The 19,768-nt window shown below is 45.2% G+C and overlaps 1 protein-coding gene across 7 annotated transcripts in view; it reads right to left on the bottom strand.

Annotated features, from left to right (window-relative positions):
- The window catches only part of FRMD4A (FERM domain containing 4A), an 853,273-nt gene that overhangs the window by 371,024 nt on the left and 462,481 nt on the right, over nt 1-19,768 (bottom strand). For all 7 annotated transcript variants that reach the window (XM_078674208.1, XM_078674207.1, XM_078674206.1 and 4 more), the window contains exon 2: nt 6,348-6,413. In XM_078674208.1, coding sequence (XP_078530334.1) covers nt 6,348-6,413 — 66 coding nt within the window. The remainder of the gene's footprint in view (nt 1-6,347; nt 6,414-19,768) is intronic.

Genomic DNA, 19,768 nt, shown 5'->3' with positions numbered 1-19,768 from the left:
CATCTTAATATTTCATCTGCAGATGTTCTACAGAAGCATGACTAGAAGAGTGTGCCTGGGAATCTTTGAATTTTGTACAATTCCAATGGTTTTTTGAGATTCTGAAGTCATACATGGACTCATTCTTTGTGAATCTACCAAGACTCCAGTTTGCTCATTATATTAACATATAGTAACAGGCAGGCTAACTTTCACCTATAACATCAATGCATCTGGCTGAATGGAATCAGTGAGAAATGTTATGAATGTTTCCTGCTTCATTATAGACTAATGGTGTCATGAATTGCTCCTTTGTTAACAACCCAGACTAGTACATAGTGCCGCACATTATGAACACTTCCTTATTAATTCCTCAGTAACATATCATAGATGTCTCCTACTTCGTTAACCAGTACCAGCACAAATAGACAGCTTTCATGAATGCTTTCCGGCTCACTACTTAGTAATGCTATACAGTGACCTATGTGATGACTACTTCCAAGTATAATCCCATGCACCTGTACACAAGGACAGATATAAGGATTGCTTTATCACTCACTAGCTGGTACGGATATAGTGACTGATCATGAATGATTCCTAGGCTACTATATGGTACATACTGACGTCATGAACTCGTCTCCAATATGTACATGTTGACAGATCAGAAAAAAACCTGCAGTATTAGCAAATACATAATAGCAAAAACTCTGAATTACAGAAATGCTCTTCCCTTGTGATGTGTTAAAGACAGAGTTTTGTGTATATCAAGGGACATACAAAACAAACATTGGCAAAGTGAATAGGTCTGGCACTGGTCAAACTGTTATTTATTTTTATTTATTTATTGAGAGTTTTGTATAGCGCGAACAAGACCCGTGGGTATCAGAGCGCTTCACATAGAAGTAGGATAAATATTAACAAGATGGTAACCATTAACCAACATATAGATATGAGGTAGATAATTAAATGGCTATAGTTAGTGCTTATGTAACTACATTCCACTCAAGTTTGTCGATTATAATGCGAGTTAACTTTACAGCATGAGGTTATGTCATTTGTCCTTTTCGTCATACATATGAGGTAGCGGTTATATAGTTTCAGGATGTGAGATAACTGTATGAGTTCATTTTGACATGAGGTAGCAATTGGTATACATTTTAGTTACAAAAGGAAAGTCGTCAGTTTCAAACCATCATTTATCTTTCATCTAATTCACGTCAGTCCTTCCCTTTCTGATGACGTAATTATTTTGTTTGAGGACTGTTGTTTTTTTTTGTCATGATTTTGCAAAACTTTATTGTTGGGGAAGCTGACTGGCCCTCATCAATCAAAACAAAAATATTAGCTAAAAGCAAAAACATTTTTGGTCTGAGAAAGCACACCTTGCCGTAGTAGTCCCTGGAACTTATTGGAACTAATTTATGAATAGATGTTCTCCTTGTGAAAGGGCTACATTTCATCATTCGCAGTGAAGCTAGCCAATGGTTGAAGTGGGCTAACCCATTGCCCCATGGTGTATGCTGTTATAGGTGGAAGCAAATGTGAACGACACAACAACAGAACAATGGACTAAGAGGGTTGGCCATAAGCCAATTAAGCAAGTATATTATACAAAAAATTCTACTAAAATCAATAGGTCTTGGCTAACACCAGACCTAAAACATAATAGATCAAAGAAGGAAGGATGTAAATAGGTTGTAATGGAAGTTTAGAAGTTCTACAATATGGTACTTGGCCTTCAATTAATGTGCTACACAAGAGCCTGCTAAATTGTAGCGTGCAAAATTGTGACTAATTGTGTTTCTTTTGTACAAGAGCACTTATGCGCACCCTTAAGTTCATTCTTAACAGAGCTTTTTGCACTGTAAATAAGAGGAGCGGACGATCTGTAAGCAATAGTCAAGCACATAGGGTGACCAGATGTCCCCGTTTTCCCAGGACGGTCCCCGTTTTTGGAGAAGTGTCCCCGTGTCCCGACATTTTTCTCCAAGTGACTCAAATGTCCCTGTTTTCAAACAGTGTCCGGGTTAAACACAGAAATGTCACTGTTTTTCATTGTTCCAGTTGAGCATGCACGCGCATGCTCTCTTTGCACTGTCGTTTGCTAGCCTGTGATGTTTTATTGATTTTTGGCAAATATATGCTATAGTCCTTAAAAGTGTAAATGTAATAAAAAGTACTAATGCTGCTGTGTAAAGGAGAGGGGTGCCAATAAAAGACCTCGGACTTGTTGTCTGTAATGCTTCATCTTGGTCTGTGGAGGGAGCTGTCATTGTAGTCCCTTTTCTATGTCTATGACAGCTGTCAAATAGTCCTACTTTTATGTGGATGGTTACTGCAAACCGCAGTCCTACTTCTATGTCTATGACCTGCCCTGTTTTTTGTTTTGAGAATCTGGTCACCCTAGGCACAGGAATTGGCCTCAGCGCAAGACACACAGCTCAGTAATGCACTATTTCATTCTGAAGTTCAATGAGAACTATTTCATTCTGAAGTTCAATGAGAATGCAGAAGATACAATACGCACATCTAGGCAGATGAGGGATCTATTTCCAGAAATTCAGAACATCAAAAGGTAATTCAACTTAAGTTACATCATTGAACCTATTAATCGTCCGCGGAATCCAGAGATCAATCCAAAATGCAAGGGAACACGCAAGGCATCTTCTCCTGTTAAAAACGATGAACTTCTAATGGTTCTTTGAGGGGAATTAAAAGTGCTGTGAACTCCTCGTTTGGTGCAGAACTGAACAATAAGCCACCGCTGTTCAGTGGACCCTTCTAGACTGACCCACTTTGTACCAGTTTAAAACAACAAATCATCGGATTGGGTCACCGACAATACACATCAACTCAAATTTGGTGCTTTAACGAATTCTGAAAGACTTTTTGTTCATAATATGTTAGGTCATAGACATTATATCTCTGAACGTTATGAGAAGTAGTCAAATTAGACATTATTGCAAAGTTGAGATATGGTTGTGCTGCTCGAGTTGTCCATGCCAGCACAACAAGAAAGTGGATTCTTACGTTGAGGCGGGAATCACAAGTCAAATACATTTCCTGTGATTCAAGTCTGTTTACAACATTCCCATTCATGGCTTTCCTTATCTTTGTGGATTGAGACAATCAGACTTCCTGCCCCTGTTACTCACACTGCCTCGAGGAATGCAATGGAAGTGCCACACATTTCCTTCAGAATATAAGCAACTTCTAAGGGCAGATGTGCCATGTGTAAAAGAGGAACATTTTTAGCTTCTGAAATGTAATCTTAAACATATTAATACAATATATCATACCCTGTAGGTACTCACTGCCTAAATAGTTACGGTTACCCAAGATGCCTTGTATTAAATGCATTTTCACAGTTTGGTACAGCTTGGAAAAAGCCATCCATTGAGTATGGTTGTCTCAGTATATACTGGACTGCTTCTGAGCATCACTTTGTTTGCAAAGTGTGCATCAATTTGGTAAGTATTAGGGGTTGTAGCAAAAAACAACCTCACCAATCTGCATGACATCTCACAAGGAGTTGGACCAGGTTCTATATATTGTTGGGCTTTGTGAAACAATGTGCGAATGACTTTCGGATTTCATGAACATAACTTAGAAAATGTAGGTTTTTATGCTTGTGCATCAGCGCTCTCCATTATGTGTAGTCATTTTAAATACGGTCTGTCAGATATCTTTCTTCCTTTGCTACTAGTGGTCATATTTTTCGCCGGCACCCTGAAACGTCGATTCACATAGAAGCAAACCCGAAGCCGAATGGACACAAAACACGTCCTGGATCTTCATTATAACCATCAACACAGCGTAAAAATGCCAAGCAATGGAACTGAAAAATCCTATTTGACATCCTTTAAGAAGTCTTTCACATAGTGCATCATTCTGCACTGCTTAAGCAAACTCGTTTTTCTCCAAATTACTTGGGATTATTGAATTTAGAGGGCAGTAGATTCTTAAATTCATATGGAATGGGATTCCAATTCAATGCTGCCCTCTTGTAATTCTTCATCATATGAGTTTTGGACAATGGACCGCAGAAACGAATCCAACAAAGTTATTTGTGAATGTATCTTTTGAAAGGAACAACATAAGATCTGGAGGAAACAAAACAACTAACTGGGTGGGAGAGGAAGAAAGGGAAACGAGGTATGAGAAACGGAGAGATAACAGCACGAGCTAGACGGACAGATCATGTTACAACCATGTTGCAAGATATTTCAATTTCTTGATACAGCCTACTGGCAGATTGGCCATTTCATTGAGTAAGAGAACATCGTAAACTCAGCTGCTGAAAAAGCCCAATACAAGCCCTCAGTATATTTACAACTAAAGACCTATGTTGAGCCTCTTACTCCTATGCGGGGTTTGCAGGATGTTTGTAGGCATCTTACTCTCTGTCCTCCATAAACAGCACAGCTTTCTTGTATGTTTCTGCCTCGGCGTTGCCGGCAGCAAGATACAGAGTCCGCTGTGACGCGGATCAGAGAATCACCGCTCGCTGTCTTGGATGATGGTCTACACACAGATCCTGCTTGACCTCCCAGAAGCCTTCAACACGGTTAACCCCAGTCAACTCGCGCACTGGTCTCAACACCCTGTGATGTTAGCAGAACTGCCCATCAGTGGTCCACCTCCTTCCCATAAGACAGGTTCTCACCACTTGCAACTGGTGCACATTTCCACACCTCCTCACGCATAAGTACAGAGTAAAGGTTGCTGCAACATGACTGGATCAGGTATCAGATCCTCACACCCAATGCTTTCTATTAAAGATTAAACTACAAAATCACAGTCTTCCACCCAGGGCCATGAAAAGGTCCTCCAGGGACACGACGAGGCCCCACCACAGGAAAGAAGTGCTATGTAAATACTTTACAACATAATACCCTCGGAAGGCTCCTCTGAGGCTTCGTTGCAAACACGGTCGAGGAAATTCAGAGAGAAAGAAAGCCATCAGCTGTGTAATACTGTAAAAGTTTCATTTCACATACAAACTGTCTGGATTTTATCCTGGACACACCAGGTAATGTTTATTATTTCACCGTGCAGTTACACCTCTATCGATATTTGAGGTATTTAACAAGAGGCAAAAAACAACAACCACCCTCTTAAATAAATTGCATTGTGGGTAGCACCATTTATGAGGCAAGTCATGACCTTGCCGAATTGGAAACAAATGGTATCTTGGCAGTCCTCAAACCAGCTTATGTGCAAGGGTTTTATGCATGCAATAGCTACTACCTTACACCTTAGGCTCGATCACCGGGGTCCTAGCTGTTTGAAAACATTTTAAGGACAAGATGTTCAATTTCACATTTACAATGGTAACATAGCAATGAAACTATTATCGTGGCGGTGTTAAAATAAGTTACAATTGTTGGATCAAATATAATTCTGAATATGTGATATTATTATACACTGTCAACAATGATATCCCACAATTGCCATCACAATGTTTGTCACTGCTTCATAGTACATGTCCGCAACATGTGGTATGCTGCTTCGAGTAATACATTAGACACCGTTCACAATTTACACCCCTACTACATGGTATGGACAGAGGAGTCAACTATCCACTGCCAGGATGAGAAGAAAATATCTTGCCATGCTATGAAAATCTAAATGTAAGAATGTGACATATTTTCAGAAATAAACAAAACATGGTATGTGGCGCAGAAGAACTACCTTTGCTATAAGGAAGTAACTGGGAAATCAGTTCTCTCTTTTGATAATTTACTGTTTAATAACTTTTTTAATTGTTTTAGTAATGGATTTTATCATTGTGCTTGTATGTATTTTATCTGCACTTTTATGGTCAATGACCGAAATAAAGTTATCAAAAAAAAACAAAAACCCGAATGGCCTAGAAAAGAAAGGTCCAAAAGGGAGTAGTTCACAGGTGCTTAACAAGTCTTCCTGAACTGATGTTTGTACACTCTGGTCATATGGACGAGCCTATATATATTTAGGGGGTTGGGTCTGGGAACCCACTTAATACAGTGTCTGGTGTCCATTAAAAAGTGTGGCTTTGTGCAGAGATAAGAAGGAAGATAAGACTTGCTTATTCTCTGCACTGGACACTTGGAGGCCAGAGGCGACCTTAATGCAGGTGTCCAACACATGCCCAGGAGGGCTTTTGTTTAACAAATCTGTGCATGTTGGGAGTTGTGGTACTTGCCTGCTTTAAATTGTCCGAAATTGATAAGAATAAGCTGTAAAATGCCCTGAAAGCGCTAGAGGTGTCTGACTACTTCCATGTTAACAATGTTATATACCCCGGTACAGATTCCAAGTTACACACTCCTGCCAGAGGTCAGCTTCACCATTGCAACTGAACCTAAAAGTAAAGGCGGCCTTACCTGAACAAGAAGTTCCAGCTTCCTGTCATCTAGGAGGTGCACCTGACATCGCCGGCCCTCCGTCATCTAGAAGAAAAGAAGGGGGAGTCTTGTAAGTTATATAGTTCAGTACCTCACAGTAGTAATACACTTGTAGAGTCCTGGCTCCTTTGTACAGAGAATGCAGCAGACAGACATTTACAGATCTCCCCAAGACACAGCCAAAGAAGGGTTTACAAGGGAGGCGGTCCCCAGAAGCCAGGCCCCTGCCTTTCCTCAAGCTCAGCCATGATTTTATTTGTGCATGAAAGCTGAGTGGGAACAGAGTAAAGGAGACCACATGGCTTGCAATGGCCTGGACTCTGCAATTTCATACAAGTGTTCCTGCCTCAGATGTTTAGCTTGGCAGTGTTGTGAGGAAGCCGCCAGCCTCCCCTGCTCTCAAGGTTTGGAATCACACCGCTCCATGCTCTGGGGCAGGAAGGAAAACCTGTCACATTGTTCACAAAACTTCCTCTGTTAGGCTTTCTCTGTGGGTTACACTTTCTTCAGACCATATATAGCCTGTGGGCCAGATTTGCATCAGTTTTGTAGAAAAGTCAAAGGAGGCCTCCTCACACATCGCCAGGTGTGTACCTATTCTACCTTGAATACCTTTGCGGACAGTCAGCATTGCGGCAACTCACTGGAGCGCACCTGGCGGAAATGTGCATTTGTACATTTTTTATTTAACTTTTTTCTCCACAAGGAAAATGTGTTTCCCATTGAGAAACCACTTCCACTAAACACTCATGGAATATGGAGACATTACCCTTTTGTTTATGATTATGGAAAGGCGCTTACTCATGACTTTCACAGGAGAGGTTTCACATGTGTTTCCATGTTTGTCAATATCCGCAAACTTCTAAGTTTGCAAATGTTTCCTACATTTACACTCCCTTCTGTGGTAAGCCTCCCTTCCCGCGTCCAACTGTAAACTTACAACTATGGACCATCTGATGTATCGGCATACTGTCCACAGGAGTAAGTTACTCTGGTGTAGGAGTCTGCATATCCTGGTGCTTTGAATCAGATTCAAAGGGTGTATGCCCACAAATCACGTTTGTAGACTCTGTATGGAGGCCCTGAACATTTAACAAGCATTTACAATGCAATGGTCTCGGCATTATTAAAGGTAGAGCTATTGGTATTGCTCATGAATTATTATAATTTTTTTTAAATCGTAAATTAATGGCATTGTCCTTTACATTGCCAATAGCTTAATCGTTAAATAAATGGCTTTGTCATTTACAATGCCAATAGTTTAATCGCTCGCAAATGCAGGACCTATTGCATTTACACCCACACAGAGCCACCCACACAGTCATTCACATAGAGCCCCCTACACAGAGCCACCCTCACACAGACAGAGCCACCCACACATAGAGCCACCTACAAAAAAAAGCTATCCACACAGAGCCCCCCCACACACACACAGAGCCACCCCACACACACAGAGCCCCCCACACACACTGAGCCCCCCACACACAGCCCCCCTACACACACAGCGCCCCCCCCCACACACACACAGAGCCCCCTGCAGCTCGCCTCCCCCCCCCTGTACAGGGGGGCCTGCGGGGGCCAGTGCTACACCACTGCTCTCCAACATATGCATGCCCAAGGCTTAAAACTTTAAAATAAATATCTCAGAATGGAAGACTACATATCTCCTTTCAGAGAACGCATGGCCTGTTTTAACTCAAACGTACAATTCAATTAAACTGGTTATGGATTAACAGTGTGAACCTTTATATATACATACGTATTTTAATCTTGTTTATATATTGACTTGGTTTTAACTATTGATAAAATATGTATTTAATTCATGCAATACAGAAGAGAGGTACTTCAAATAAATAACAATGTTGCAAAACATGAATGTCAGGATATTCATGCATGAGGTAAATCAGAATTAAGCGTACAGAAAAAGAAACATGGATGTTTCAGCAGTAGGACTGTTATACCTTTTGCTGGAAGAGGACCACATTAAGAGAGCTTTGCATTTGTATCATTATTGGGATATCCGTGTAGTGTGCAAAATTAAATAGAAGAGCTTTGTAAACATCATAATGGATTCATTTTGCAATGTGGGTAGCTGTTTATACAGTTCATTGGCAGATTCTAAAGTAAAGTGTTGCATTTAGATAATGTACTGCTTTAAAGCATGCTATAAAAATCCCACTCTCCTCGAAATGCACAAAAGATACTGATGTATTCACTAGAATATTAAGTGGGATTGCTGTCTTGAAGCCAAGTCCTTAATTACAAATGTAGGACATAAGCACCGAAAATTCTCTCTTCAGGCAGAGGACAGTGGAAGTGGTGACAGAGTTGGCGTGATTGTGACCACCTTTGGGTGAGGGGAAGAGACTAACACCAGGCTTTGAGCGAGGGGTGGACAGAGATACCCACCTTTAGAAGATGGGTGGAGAGGGACACCCACCTTTGGGCGAGGGGGAGAGAGGGACACCCACCTTTGGGCGAGGGAATTCTTGATCTGGGGAGGGGCGGGCGGTTAGAAAGTGAGAGACAAGTTTTGGGCACTATTAACCCGCATTAATGCCCCCGAGCTGTCGGTGGCATTGACCTTCCTCCTAATACGGCCATGGAGACCTTTAGTTTAGCAGTGCCTCCAGTGCGGTGCTGTCTCCGACATATGAGGTGCCAACCTGGCAGAGAGCACATTCCAAGAAGGACACCCGAAACTCGTAGAAAGAAATGGACACGTACCTCTATCCACGGCAGGGGGCTCTTGGAATTAAAGGGGGTGTCTTGAACAGAGGGTGGTGATGGTGGCAGCCTCAGCCTTGCGTGGGAGGCCCGAGAGAGGTGAGAGGCTTCCCCCCCACACACACAGACACACACACACACACTGCTGCACCCTCACGCACACACTGGGGCCGAGTCACGAGCCCGGTACGCAGCTTTGTTCTACTTCTGAACAGAGTAAATTCATGGTTTGAATCCACTCCTGCATTGGTTTACACACATGCACGATTCCACCAGTAATGTGTAGTAAATATGCTTTCTTCGGTAGAGATGCTATGGAAGGCTGGTGCATGAATATAGTGTTCACGAGCATTACACCGGCCCATTTCCACCCTGGCCGCGGCAGAGATGTAATGGTGCACAGGGCAGGAGTAAATGCTGACCCAGGGTGATAATGCGGAGGTAAGACAGCCGAGATTGGTGGCGGTGTGGACAAACGCATACATAGGTTAGCGGGCAGAAACGCAGTTTTGCTGAGTGCACGTGTGTCAATACATATGTACAAGGTACATTAGTGCACGTCGAAAGGGTTATGATTGTGAGCGCTCCTGGGGGCTGCAGCAGCTTTTCAGGAGTACTCCGAAAATGTTTCCAGAATGAAAACTAAGCACTAACTAGTTCCAAAGCCGAGGTAACTCTATGGGAGGACGTTTACAGTGTACTTTGTGAATACTAGTCCACGTTTGCACATACCTTGCATTATATTGTGTAGTGAGGGGGGGGACACCCAAGGCTTCGCATGGCTGATGTGGGGGTGAGATTACCTGCTTCACATTGCGATGCCACGTCACATCACTGGTGGCAGGGGGAAGCCGTCTGTCCCGTCAACACACAACACCACGCGAACACAGGCTGTAGATTCTATTCTTATACCGGATTATGCACTCAGTGCAGCAGAAGCCGGAGAAACCACTGACCAAATGTCACCTGTCTTCCATTCATTGCAGTTGTGTGACGACTGCCCTGTTCTTTAACAGTGTGCCCGCTCCCTCCTCCACCCCGTGAATCTACGAGGCACGCTCATGGTCATACTACCAACATCTCCTGACCACATTAGAGGCAAGACATACTAAAAACGAGTTGTTGGGACAGTCCGAAGTGCCAGTGTTGCCAGGCCTGGGGGGCAGAGAGCAGCAGAGAAACACGCCTGCTTCTGGGAGCAGCAAACAAAGGTGCAGCCGCCCGGCCTGGGATACATCGCCGAGGGAGACACCCGAAATCAGCAACGGAAGGGATGATCGGGAAGACTCTGCGAGATAGACGGAGGAGGTAGGGGGTGCTCCACTCCACAGGCCGCACTGATGATGTGACCTGAGAGCTTAATCCACATCAAAGGGCCTGCAAGTGGGGAGCGGTGACCTCATCAGCGGGAGGGGGCGGGAAAAAGACACGGACAGCGGGAGGGGGGTGGGAAACGGACACGGGTGCTTTACCTTCAAACGGAGCCGGCGGCAGCAGTGATCTCCGGGCGCCCAGGGGACAGGAGGGTGGGGGACTGGGTAGAAGAGGCAATGGCAGGGTCCTGCGGCATAAGACGATCGATCCTCACCTCACCGCAGACGAGAAAAAAATGGCGCCCGCCAGCTTCCGAATTTTTTTCGGATTGGGGGCGTGGTTTTGCTGTTTTGAGTAACAGACAACGTCACTGTCTAAAGAACAGCAAAACTTACGCCCCCAAATCCGAAAAAGACGGGGCTAAATCGGAGTGACGCATCTCTCCTCTAATGGCTGGCCGCCGTTTAGGAAGCCAGCCAATGGAGGAGAGACAGGGCAGGGAGGCTGGTTCCAAAGCGCTACTAAGGGACATTAATTCTCCGATCCCAGACTGCGCAAGCGCAGCCTTTAGGTCCTCGACCTAAAAATACACATGGGAAGATGTCTTCTGAGACACTAATCTACTCACTTTAAGTTGTTCGTTAAATCCGGGTTTCGGGGCATCCAATACGCTCGTATCCATATTCGGATTGCGTGTTGTGCTCTAACTTTGAAATGATTCTCATTTATTTCTTGCAGTATTGCTCGGGATATTACCTGAAGAGGGACACATTAACGCACGGTAGACAGCCCACTTCGCTTACTTCTTAATAGTGCTCCGGTTCTGAACTCTGGGAGGTGACATCCCCCTGTGGCAGCACAAAAGGTGTGACAGCAGTTTTACTCCTGTGAGGCCAGTCTACCTCCCAATAATGTACAGGCAGCCCTGGGGCGTTGGACACATGCCCACGACCACACAGCGGAGATGCTTTTCTACCGAGGAGCCGTCCTCGGAATGTGTGCCGAGTCCTCACAAATGGCTGTGACAAAGTCTGTAGACACAGCTGCTCAGCCTTGGCACAGTGACAGCAGAGGGGGCATTTGTCAAACCGGCGTGCAGAAATACCCACCGGCAAGAGGGCATCACAACTTGCAGCGACTCCCCCTGTGTGCCAACCCCTCTGCCCCCTTCCTAGGTAAACACAGTGTGTCAGGGCTCTTGCCTGTTGTCCGAGTGAATATCGAGCTAGACAAATGTGTGTCCTTCACTGGCCGAACCCTCTTCAGCTGTCCCCTAGCTTCAACGTTTGAGGACTCCTTTAAACAAACACACTCCAGTTGTCATATTGTGAGCTGCGTGCCACCACTGTGTCTTTACAGTGGAGTGGAACTGAGCTCGAGGGTCTGGAGGCAAGACACGAGCTTCACTGATATTATAAATGCACTTAAGAGTGCCTGTTAGATTACAGCGGGATTCCTCAATTTAAAACCAACGTTTTACCTGTATAGATGTATAAATAACTTTATGTTGTAGCTATTGGTGTTATCATATTATTCTTGTATAATATGCCACAGACGCTGTTGTTCAATTGTACAGTGAACTAATATCCATTGGTGAAAAGCCCTTGATAAAGATGCTAAATAAATACAATGTTCGTGCATTTAATGGAAAATTTCCCAGTATTCTCCATGTGCGTCCGTGCCAGGCGGTGCCTGTGTGTGTGTGGGTGTGTGTGTGTGTGTGTGAACAGTGCACAGCGTGTGAACACAGCCCGTGTTGCTAGGCATGCAGACATGTCTTCTAACAATGTTCACCTAGCCGCCTTCTCTTCATAACCATCTGCACGGGGAGATTTGAACTTCTGACCTCCTGTCAAAGGATGTCTCGTGTAAAACGAGACCTCGGGTAAATGTTAACTGGTGACCACCCACCCGAACGCTGCAATAAATGTTCTAATACATTCAGTGGGCACGATTAAAGGGGCATAAACATAGGGGCGCAACCATTCCTTAAGTGAATCACGGCGCCGCAGCCATAAAACGCTGCAATCTGGAGCAGTGGAGAGCGGGGGGGGGGGTCGTTTAGTCTGAGCACAGAGGCGCATGTCACTAAAACAACAGACAGCCCAGAGGCGCAGCACTCGTGAGTGCAGCAGGAGCAGTGCACCAGGACCCGCGGGGCTCAGGGGTCCACTGCACCCCGGCGATGGCTGTTTTAATCAACACCGGGTGAGGTGTGGGGGGGGGGCTTCATATTCCGTAGTTAGTGTTTTATGGACCATGGCAGCTTTGCTCGGCCAATGGACACCCGGGCTAAGAGCTCGGGGCACACTGGAAACGCACGTGTGCTACCTGCAGTCAGGGCTTTAAGTGGGCCGGGTCTTGCCAGTGCTCAGCTCTGGCAGTTCTAAACAGCAGGTGCTGAGACGGGTCCCTATCAGGCTCTCCATTTTTGTCGTCACCCTCAGGGTGAAAACAAATCCTATCTCTGCAGCAGTGCCACCCATCACTGCCTGCGAGGGAACTTCGAAGGGACTCCTTATAGTTCTTTCAGTCTCATCATTTCAAAACTGAAGCATTTTCAATATTCTATACAACGAAGCCATAGTTGTTGCTTTGCTATCTTAGGCTACTAACAACCATTGACAAAACCAATGGCTCTGGCTTGTTATAGGCGTAGTGTTACTTTTTATTTTATATCTGGATGCAATGGCAGAAGCAGCAAAATACCAGTCTGGCGACACACTATGCCAGGCACAGATTTTTAGTTTACGTGTTTTAAGCCAAGACCTTAATTGCATCTGCCACGCCCCTTGGGGAGAACCCCAGTTTTTTTAATTCCACTTAACACCCTGCCTTTAGTAACTAAGTATCTATACTCACCCCCACTTCAATTTCCCCTACAGACCCTTAAAAACGGAGATTATTATTCATTTATTTTTTGGGCGCCCAAGATTTTACTAGCAAAATTGATAGTTTTTAATGTAAGCACATTGTTACTTTGTAAAAATGGTTACACAAAACAGAAGGCGGCTGGTTAATGTTGCTGCAGTGGTCGGCAAAGAGGGACTCCGCACGCCTTCGGGTCAATGGGAAGGCATCCCATCTCTGTGGTCATGCACCATAATTTATGCTGCCAGGATACATTTTCAGTTGCGTGTTGCATGAAATGCGTTCCAGAAAAAGCCTCAAAGCTGACCTGTTTCAGTCCGTTCAATCTCTCAGTCTGCGGTGCGCATGCGCACTGGCCGGCACATATTTTCAATTTCTCCAATTGTCTAAAGTACAGTAGAGCTCACAAACACTTTTCCTAAATATTCGACGCCTGAAGTTAGAATAGTAAATCATCCTCTCCCAGTATATTTGGGGATATTTTTAGGCCTTCTCTTCGAGTTTCTGGGAAGCATGGACGTTCAGGCTAGTCCCAGGGGGCACAAACAGGCGGGAAGGTTGAATATTTGGAACATGAGATCGCCTACAACCAGGGCACAAGTCGTAAAAAAAGAAGTGGGGGGACGCTGTCACCGGAAGTGACGTCACAACTGGAAGTGACGTCATGAAAGGTGCCGAGCTCCTGGTCCCAGAGAGGCCAAAGAGTGAAATCCAGCTGTTTGGCAAGGGGGACGGTGTCCCCCCCCCCCCCCCCCCCCCCCCCCCCCCCGGTAAAATAAGTGGGGGGGGACCGTCCACCCGCGTTGTACCCCGACTCGAGCCCTACCTACAACTGGAGGTCAGGAGAGGCTCGCCTGTCACCCGTAGGACTTTAAACTCCTCAGTAGTGTTCAAGTAACTGAACGGCAATGCAGGGCTCCAAATAAAAGTCAATAACAAATGAATAAGAAAGGGCACTACTTTTGAGGCTCACTGTTGGTATCTGTCACTCATGGGCACGGCCGTCAATGATGCAGAAGATGCAGTGCCCCCGCCCAGGTCTGCAGCGCGCCCACTGCACTCTATTTATAACTGTCTTTTACTACCCGATGGATGGACATAGGGCCATTTTCCTTGGCACCATTAGGGCACTTGGAACCCCCGCTATAAGTCCGAAGTTCGACTCCCTGCACCACCAACTAAAATGGATGAACAGAGTGCCCTTCAACTATGGATTAGCAACAAATGTCATTTACAGCATTATGAAGCGACAAATTCATGGACCCAAGGGGTAAATAAAAACAAGTGAGCGTTATAGTGCCTCGCTGTAGGGACGGCATCTGTACTAACAGTAAGATAAACATGAAAGTCAATTCACCAAAATGCCAGGGGTAGCAGAAGTGACATCACATACCCTTTGACCTTCAATTTCATTCACACACACACGCTTACACATACACACATATTCACAATTACACACTCTCTTACATAAACTCACACTCACCCGCAAGGTCGCACACAGCATCATTTCAAGGATGCTAAACCAGACGATACCTTAGACGCACAGGAGATACATATCACATATCTACTTTTATAATAGAAATTCAAGTATAAATAAGATCTCTTCGAACGACATCTATATACACACTTGGGTTTTTCGTTTTATACTGTCTTGCTATATCAATTGATTTGAGCACACACACAAAATATTTAAGTCAAGAAAAGTTCTCGATGACAGCAGAGCCCTGAAGAAGTCCGTATGAGGACGAAACGCAACGGCGCTCTTGAATTTTAAGAAATGAAAAAAGAATAAAGAACTTTCATATCTACAATCAAATTTTATTAGTGATTTCCTTTCTCTTGTTTGGGAAGATCTTGATATACTGCTTACTTGTTTTTTTGCAATTGTGGACAATAAATACGTTCCATCTACACACAATTTATATGCTTGAGTGCTGGGCCACACTTTGCTTAATTTGTTTAGGTGGTATCTGTGCCACTTCTTTGGGACATATGGAGGTCATGTTCCAGGCTCCTTTGCACCAATCAACGAAGCAACAGACTTTGCCTAGATAGGGCATTTTGACTGGTGCAGGATCTTTAGCCTTGATCCTCCTTCCTTTTGAATTTTTATACATTCCAAAGCATTTATTTCTTACTTACCTCTACTGCCAGGGAATGTCATACTCCAGCTAACTGTACTCCATATTTTATTGCACTAATTGTGAACAATGTTTCATTATTCACTATTAGTGTACTTAAAAACTGAGAGAAAGCAATGCAAGTAGAACCCTAACTGACCTCTATAATGACGAGCTCTGTGTTCCTGGCACTGAGTTTGCCTCCTCTGAAGTCAAGGGTCTTATAGGCATGCCAGGGGTCACAAGGGGCAAGATGTTGGTTTCTGCTGTGACCCCTGGCGACCACAACATAACGTCCATGGAGATCAAGGCACACGATGCCAACATACCTTGAGATAGTAGAATGGTAGGAGAAGGTAGTAGGTAGTAGTTGAAGCACAGAGAGCACAGCACAGGCGGGGGCAGCACCAGGAGGTGGGTGTCACAGGAGAAGGCGCGTCTCAGCGAGCAGGAATGTCCACATGTGCCAGCTCGCGGAAGGGAGCAGGGGCATCTCTTTGGCACACAGGTATCCGAGGATTTGAATGCAAGAATACCACAAAGAGGGACACAGCACAGGGAAACCTTAAGGAAAGGAACAGCCTGGGAGTGGGACACTAGCATCCGTTATCTGGAGTACATGTGAAGTGGACACTGCTGCAGAGGTGGGTCAGTGAGGGGGCAGGACTATCATAATGTGAGGTGCTGCCCTGCAGAAGCTTCTGAGTGAGAGGCATAGGGTCCTTGGAGGAAAGCATTCAGGGCGGTCCCCACGATTCAAGGGCATCTCGAGAGGGTGTTGACCTGCTGGCATTTAACGGAGGGTTGCAACGATACCTCAAATAGTAAGGTCCACGCTGCATTGAGGTTTGACTGATACTTCCATCTCATGTATTATACCATCTTATTTCCAATGTAAGCACGCATTTCAAACCTCCGGTTAATAACAATTCTGGCACAGACTTCTGTTTGATCCCAAATTTAACCCCTCCTCTGCGCTGAACGTTCCGCGCTGGTGCGGAATGTTCTATTGCGGGGGCAGGGCCGCGACGTTCAGCGGACGTGCGCAGCACTACCGAGGTAGTGCACGCAACGTCCGCTGAACGTGCACAGCACTTAAAGGGTTAAATTCTAAGTTGGGTGCAAATTGCACACCGTGGGTGTTTGCTTGCACAATCTTTCCAGGTCAAACATGGCAGAAATTGTTGTTGTAAATACCAGAAAATGTTATGTTCGCACTTATTAGAATGAGGAATACTTGTACAATCTGTTTATTTTTAACCCAATTTCAAAGTCTGAAACTCGGAATGGTGTGATAATTGCGTACCTATTATTTTAAACACAGCATCGTATTATAATCTGCAGCGAGGAATTTGTACCCAAGGTAGAATGAGGACCTTACTTGGTCCAATATAGAATATTACAACCAACAATGGACATATAACATCTATTAGAACATTGGAAGGTTGAGAGCTCCATTGAAAACAATGACGAAGCTCCGGGCTTATAATGGCTAGTAGAAGCCCGGAACTCCAACATTCCAAGGTTTGTCTTCATGCCTCTCTCTTTTTAATTTAGAACATTCTACCCTCAGTGGGTGGAATATTCTGACAGCCTTATAGGCCTTTTGCCTCGGGCTATACCTGTTGTTAGAGGCCCTCAATCGCGGCTTGAATATAACTCGTGTTCAGGGCCTTTAACAACCGATATAGCCCTCTACAGCGGCCTATAAGGCTGCAGTGTGGACGCCACTTACCTACTATTATACAATGATCTGATAACAACAAAACAGCCTCTTAGCTACCTAATGTATCTGCCAACCACAACAGTTGAACTACTCTAAAGCTTTCCCCAGAATGCACTTGCAGCCTGTTTAGAGAAGAGTGCGATCTGAGATAGTGAGATGCTGCTGTTGCATCCATGCCCTGTCCTTGGCATTACGTACATGCCTCCTGTTGGCAGACAGTTACAAAGCGTGCCAGTAAACAGGAATCTGAAGTATGCGGGGCATGCAGTCAGGGTGTCCCTAAGTCAGCATAATCACACTTTCCCTATCAAAGAATTGCAAAGCAATTTGAAAACTTGGGTGACGGGTTCAATAAAGAGAAAACAAGGACTCTACATAATTGTTAAACATGTAAACAATGTTGGATTTATACATGTTTAACTCAAAGCTAGTTAAAAGAATTGTCTACTTTGAAGAGCTCATCATAATTACAACTGAAACCTTGGAAGGTTGCCCTCCCCTGTTATGCTCATGTGCTGATGTTATGTAGTTTTTATGCAGCACACTTTGAGCACTTCCGTGGCCAGTTAGAGCTCTCTGGCAGCCTTTGGGTCTGTGGTTCTGGTTTTTCACGGAGGGCCTTCTACAGGATATGGAAGGATGGGTGCAGACCAGCCCTGGCCCAAGTCAATGCAGGCATGTGGTTTGTAATGTGAGGTTTCCACCCCAAGACTGCAGTTGTGAAAAGTGGAGGCTCTAGACTTTTATGACTTAAGACAGTCTAAACACTGCCTTATGCCTGGCAAAAGCGTGGGGAAATCAGTGTCATCATTGTTTGCTCGAGACACGCCTAAGAGTGTTTTGAGCCCGAGAAAACCTTTAATAAATAAGGCTGCGAGTGCGAGAACGAGTAGTACACATGGTTTATGTAGTACACGGCTGAGGGGTGAAGGTAATACTGGAATAGAGGAAGGGGCGATGCTAATTCTGGGAGCAGAGAGGGGTGGTGCCAATTCTAGAAACAGGGAGGGCAATGCTGATTCTGGAAGCAGGTCTGGTCGGTGTGAATTCTGGAAGCGGGAAAGGTAAATGTGAATTCTGGAAGCGGGGAGGGGAGATGTGAATTCTAGAAGCGGGGAGGGGTGATGTGAATTCTGGAAGCGGGGAGGGGTGATGTGAATTCTGGAAGCGGGGAGGGGTGATGTGAATTCTGGAAGCGGGAAGGGTAAATGTGAATTCTGGAAGCGGGGAGGGGCGATGACAATTCAGGTAGTGGGGAGGGTCGTTGTGAATTCTGGAAGCGGAGAGAGGCGGTTTGAATTCTGGAAGCGGGGAGGGGTGATGTGAATTATGGAAGCGGGGAGGGGTGATGTAAATACTGGTAGCGGGAAGGATCGGTGTTAATTCTGGAAGCGGGTAGGGGCGATGTGAATTCTGAAAGCAGGGAGGGTTGATATGAATTCTGGAAGTGGGGAGGGGAGATGTGAATTCTGGAAGCGGGGAGGGGTGATGTGAATTCTGGAAGCAGGGAGGGGTGATGTGAATTCTGGAAGCGGGGAGGGGAGATGTGAATTCTGAAAGCAGGGAGGGGTGATATGAATTCTGGAAGCGGGGAGGGGTGATGTGAATTCTGGAAGCAGGGAGGGGTGATGTGAATTCTGGAAGCGGGGAGGGGCGATGTGAATTCTGGTAGTGGGGAGGGTCGCTGTTAATTCTGGAAGCGGAGAGAGGCGATTTGAATTCTGGAAGCGGGGAGGGGTGATGTGAATCTGGAAGTGGGTAGGGGTGATGTTAATACTGGTAGCGGGAAGGGTCGTGTGAATTCTGGAAGCGGGGAGGGGCAATGTGAATTCTGGAAGCAGGATGGGGTGATGTGAATTCTGGAAGCAGCAATGGGAATTCTGGTAGAGGGGAGGAGTGCTGTGAATTCTGGTAGCAGGGAGGGGTGATGTGAATTCTGGAAGCGGGGAGGGGCGATGCCAGGGAGAAGTGGGGAAGGGAAGTGTGAATTCTGGAAGTGAGAGAAGCGGGGAAGGGAGGTGTGAATTCTGGAAGTGTTTTATCTGAATATGGGATTGAAAAGTTTTCAAGTCATCTAGGCAAGCCTGAATAGTTCCATTCTAACCTTACTACAAAGAACAAAACCTTACACCGCTTGGAAATACAGGCCCCTCACTCAGTGTGCTACATGACATAACCTCTCTTTAAAAAAAATATATATTCTCCACTGAGTTTTTAGACACACTTGCGCGAACAGCAGGGTTGGAGTCAGGGGTACACGCAGGTATACAGCGTCCCCCCACTCTTTTCAGAGGGTGGACACCATCCCCCCTGCCAAGAAGTTGGGCCCCACAGAAATATGCTGAACTCATCCCGGTGTAATTTTCAGACATGAGGAATGTGTAGGCAGTGAGGGAGCCTTTTTTCACCTCCTTTTGTTTGTATATGCTGACTGGGGGCCGCCTGGAACCTTACATTTACATGTAAATGCCACAGAGGGAAACAAAGGCACACTGCTTGCCTTCTCTGCACAGGTACTTGAGAGAGGCATGCTTCTGCCTTTGTTCTGTCCCTGTATATAACGGACACGGTAAGACTGTCCGATGGGTTAGTCTGTCCCAGTATTTACACAAATAATGTAAAAAGCACTATTTTCTTTCTTT

Source organism: Lissotriton helveticus, chromosome 1_1 (assembly GCF_964261635.1).
Source record: "Lissotriton helveticus chromosome 1_1, aLisHel1.1, whole genome shotgun sequence".
Taxonomy (NCBI): domain Eukaryota; kingdom Metazoa; phylum Chordata; class Amphibia; order Caudata; family Salamandridae; genus Lissotriton; species Lissotriton helveticus.
Note: the sequence above shows the minus strand (reverse complement) of the source record. Positions and strands in the feature narration are given on the sequence as shown.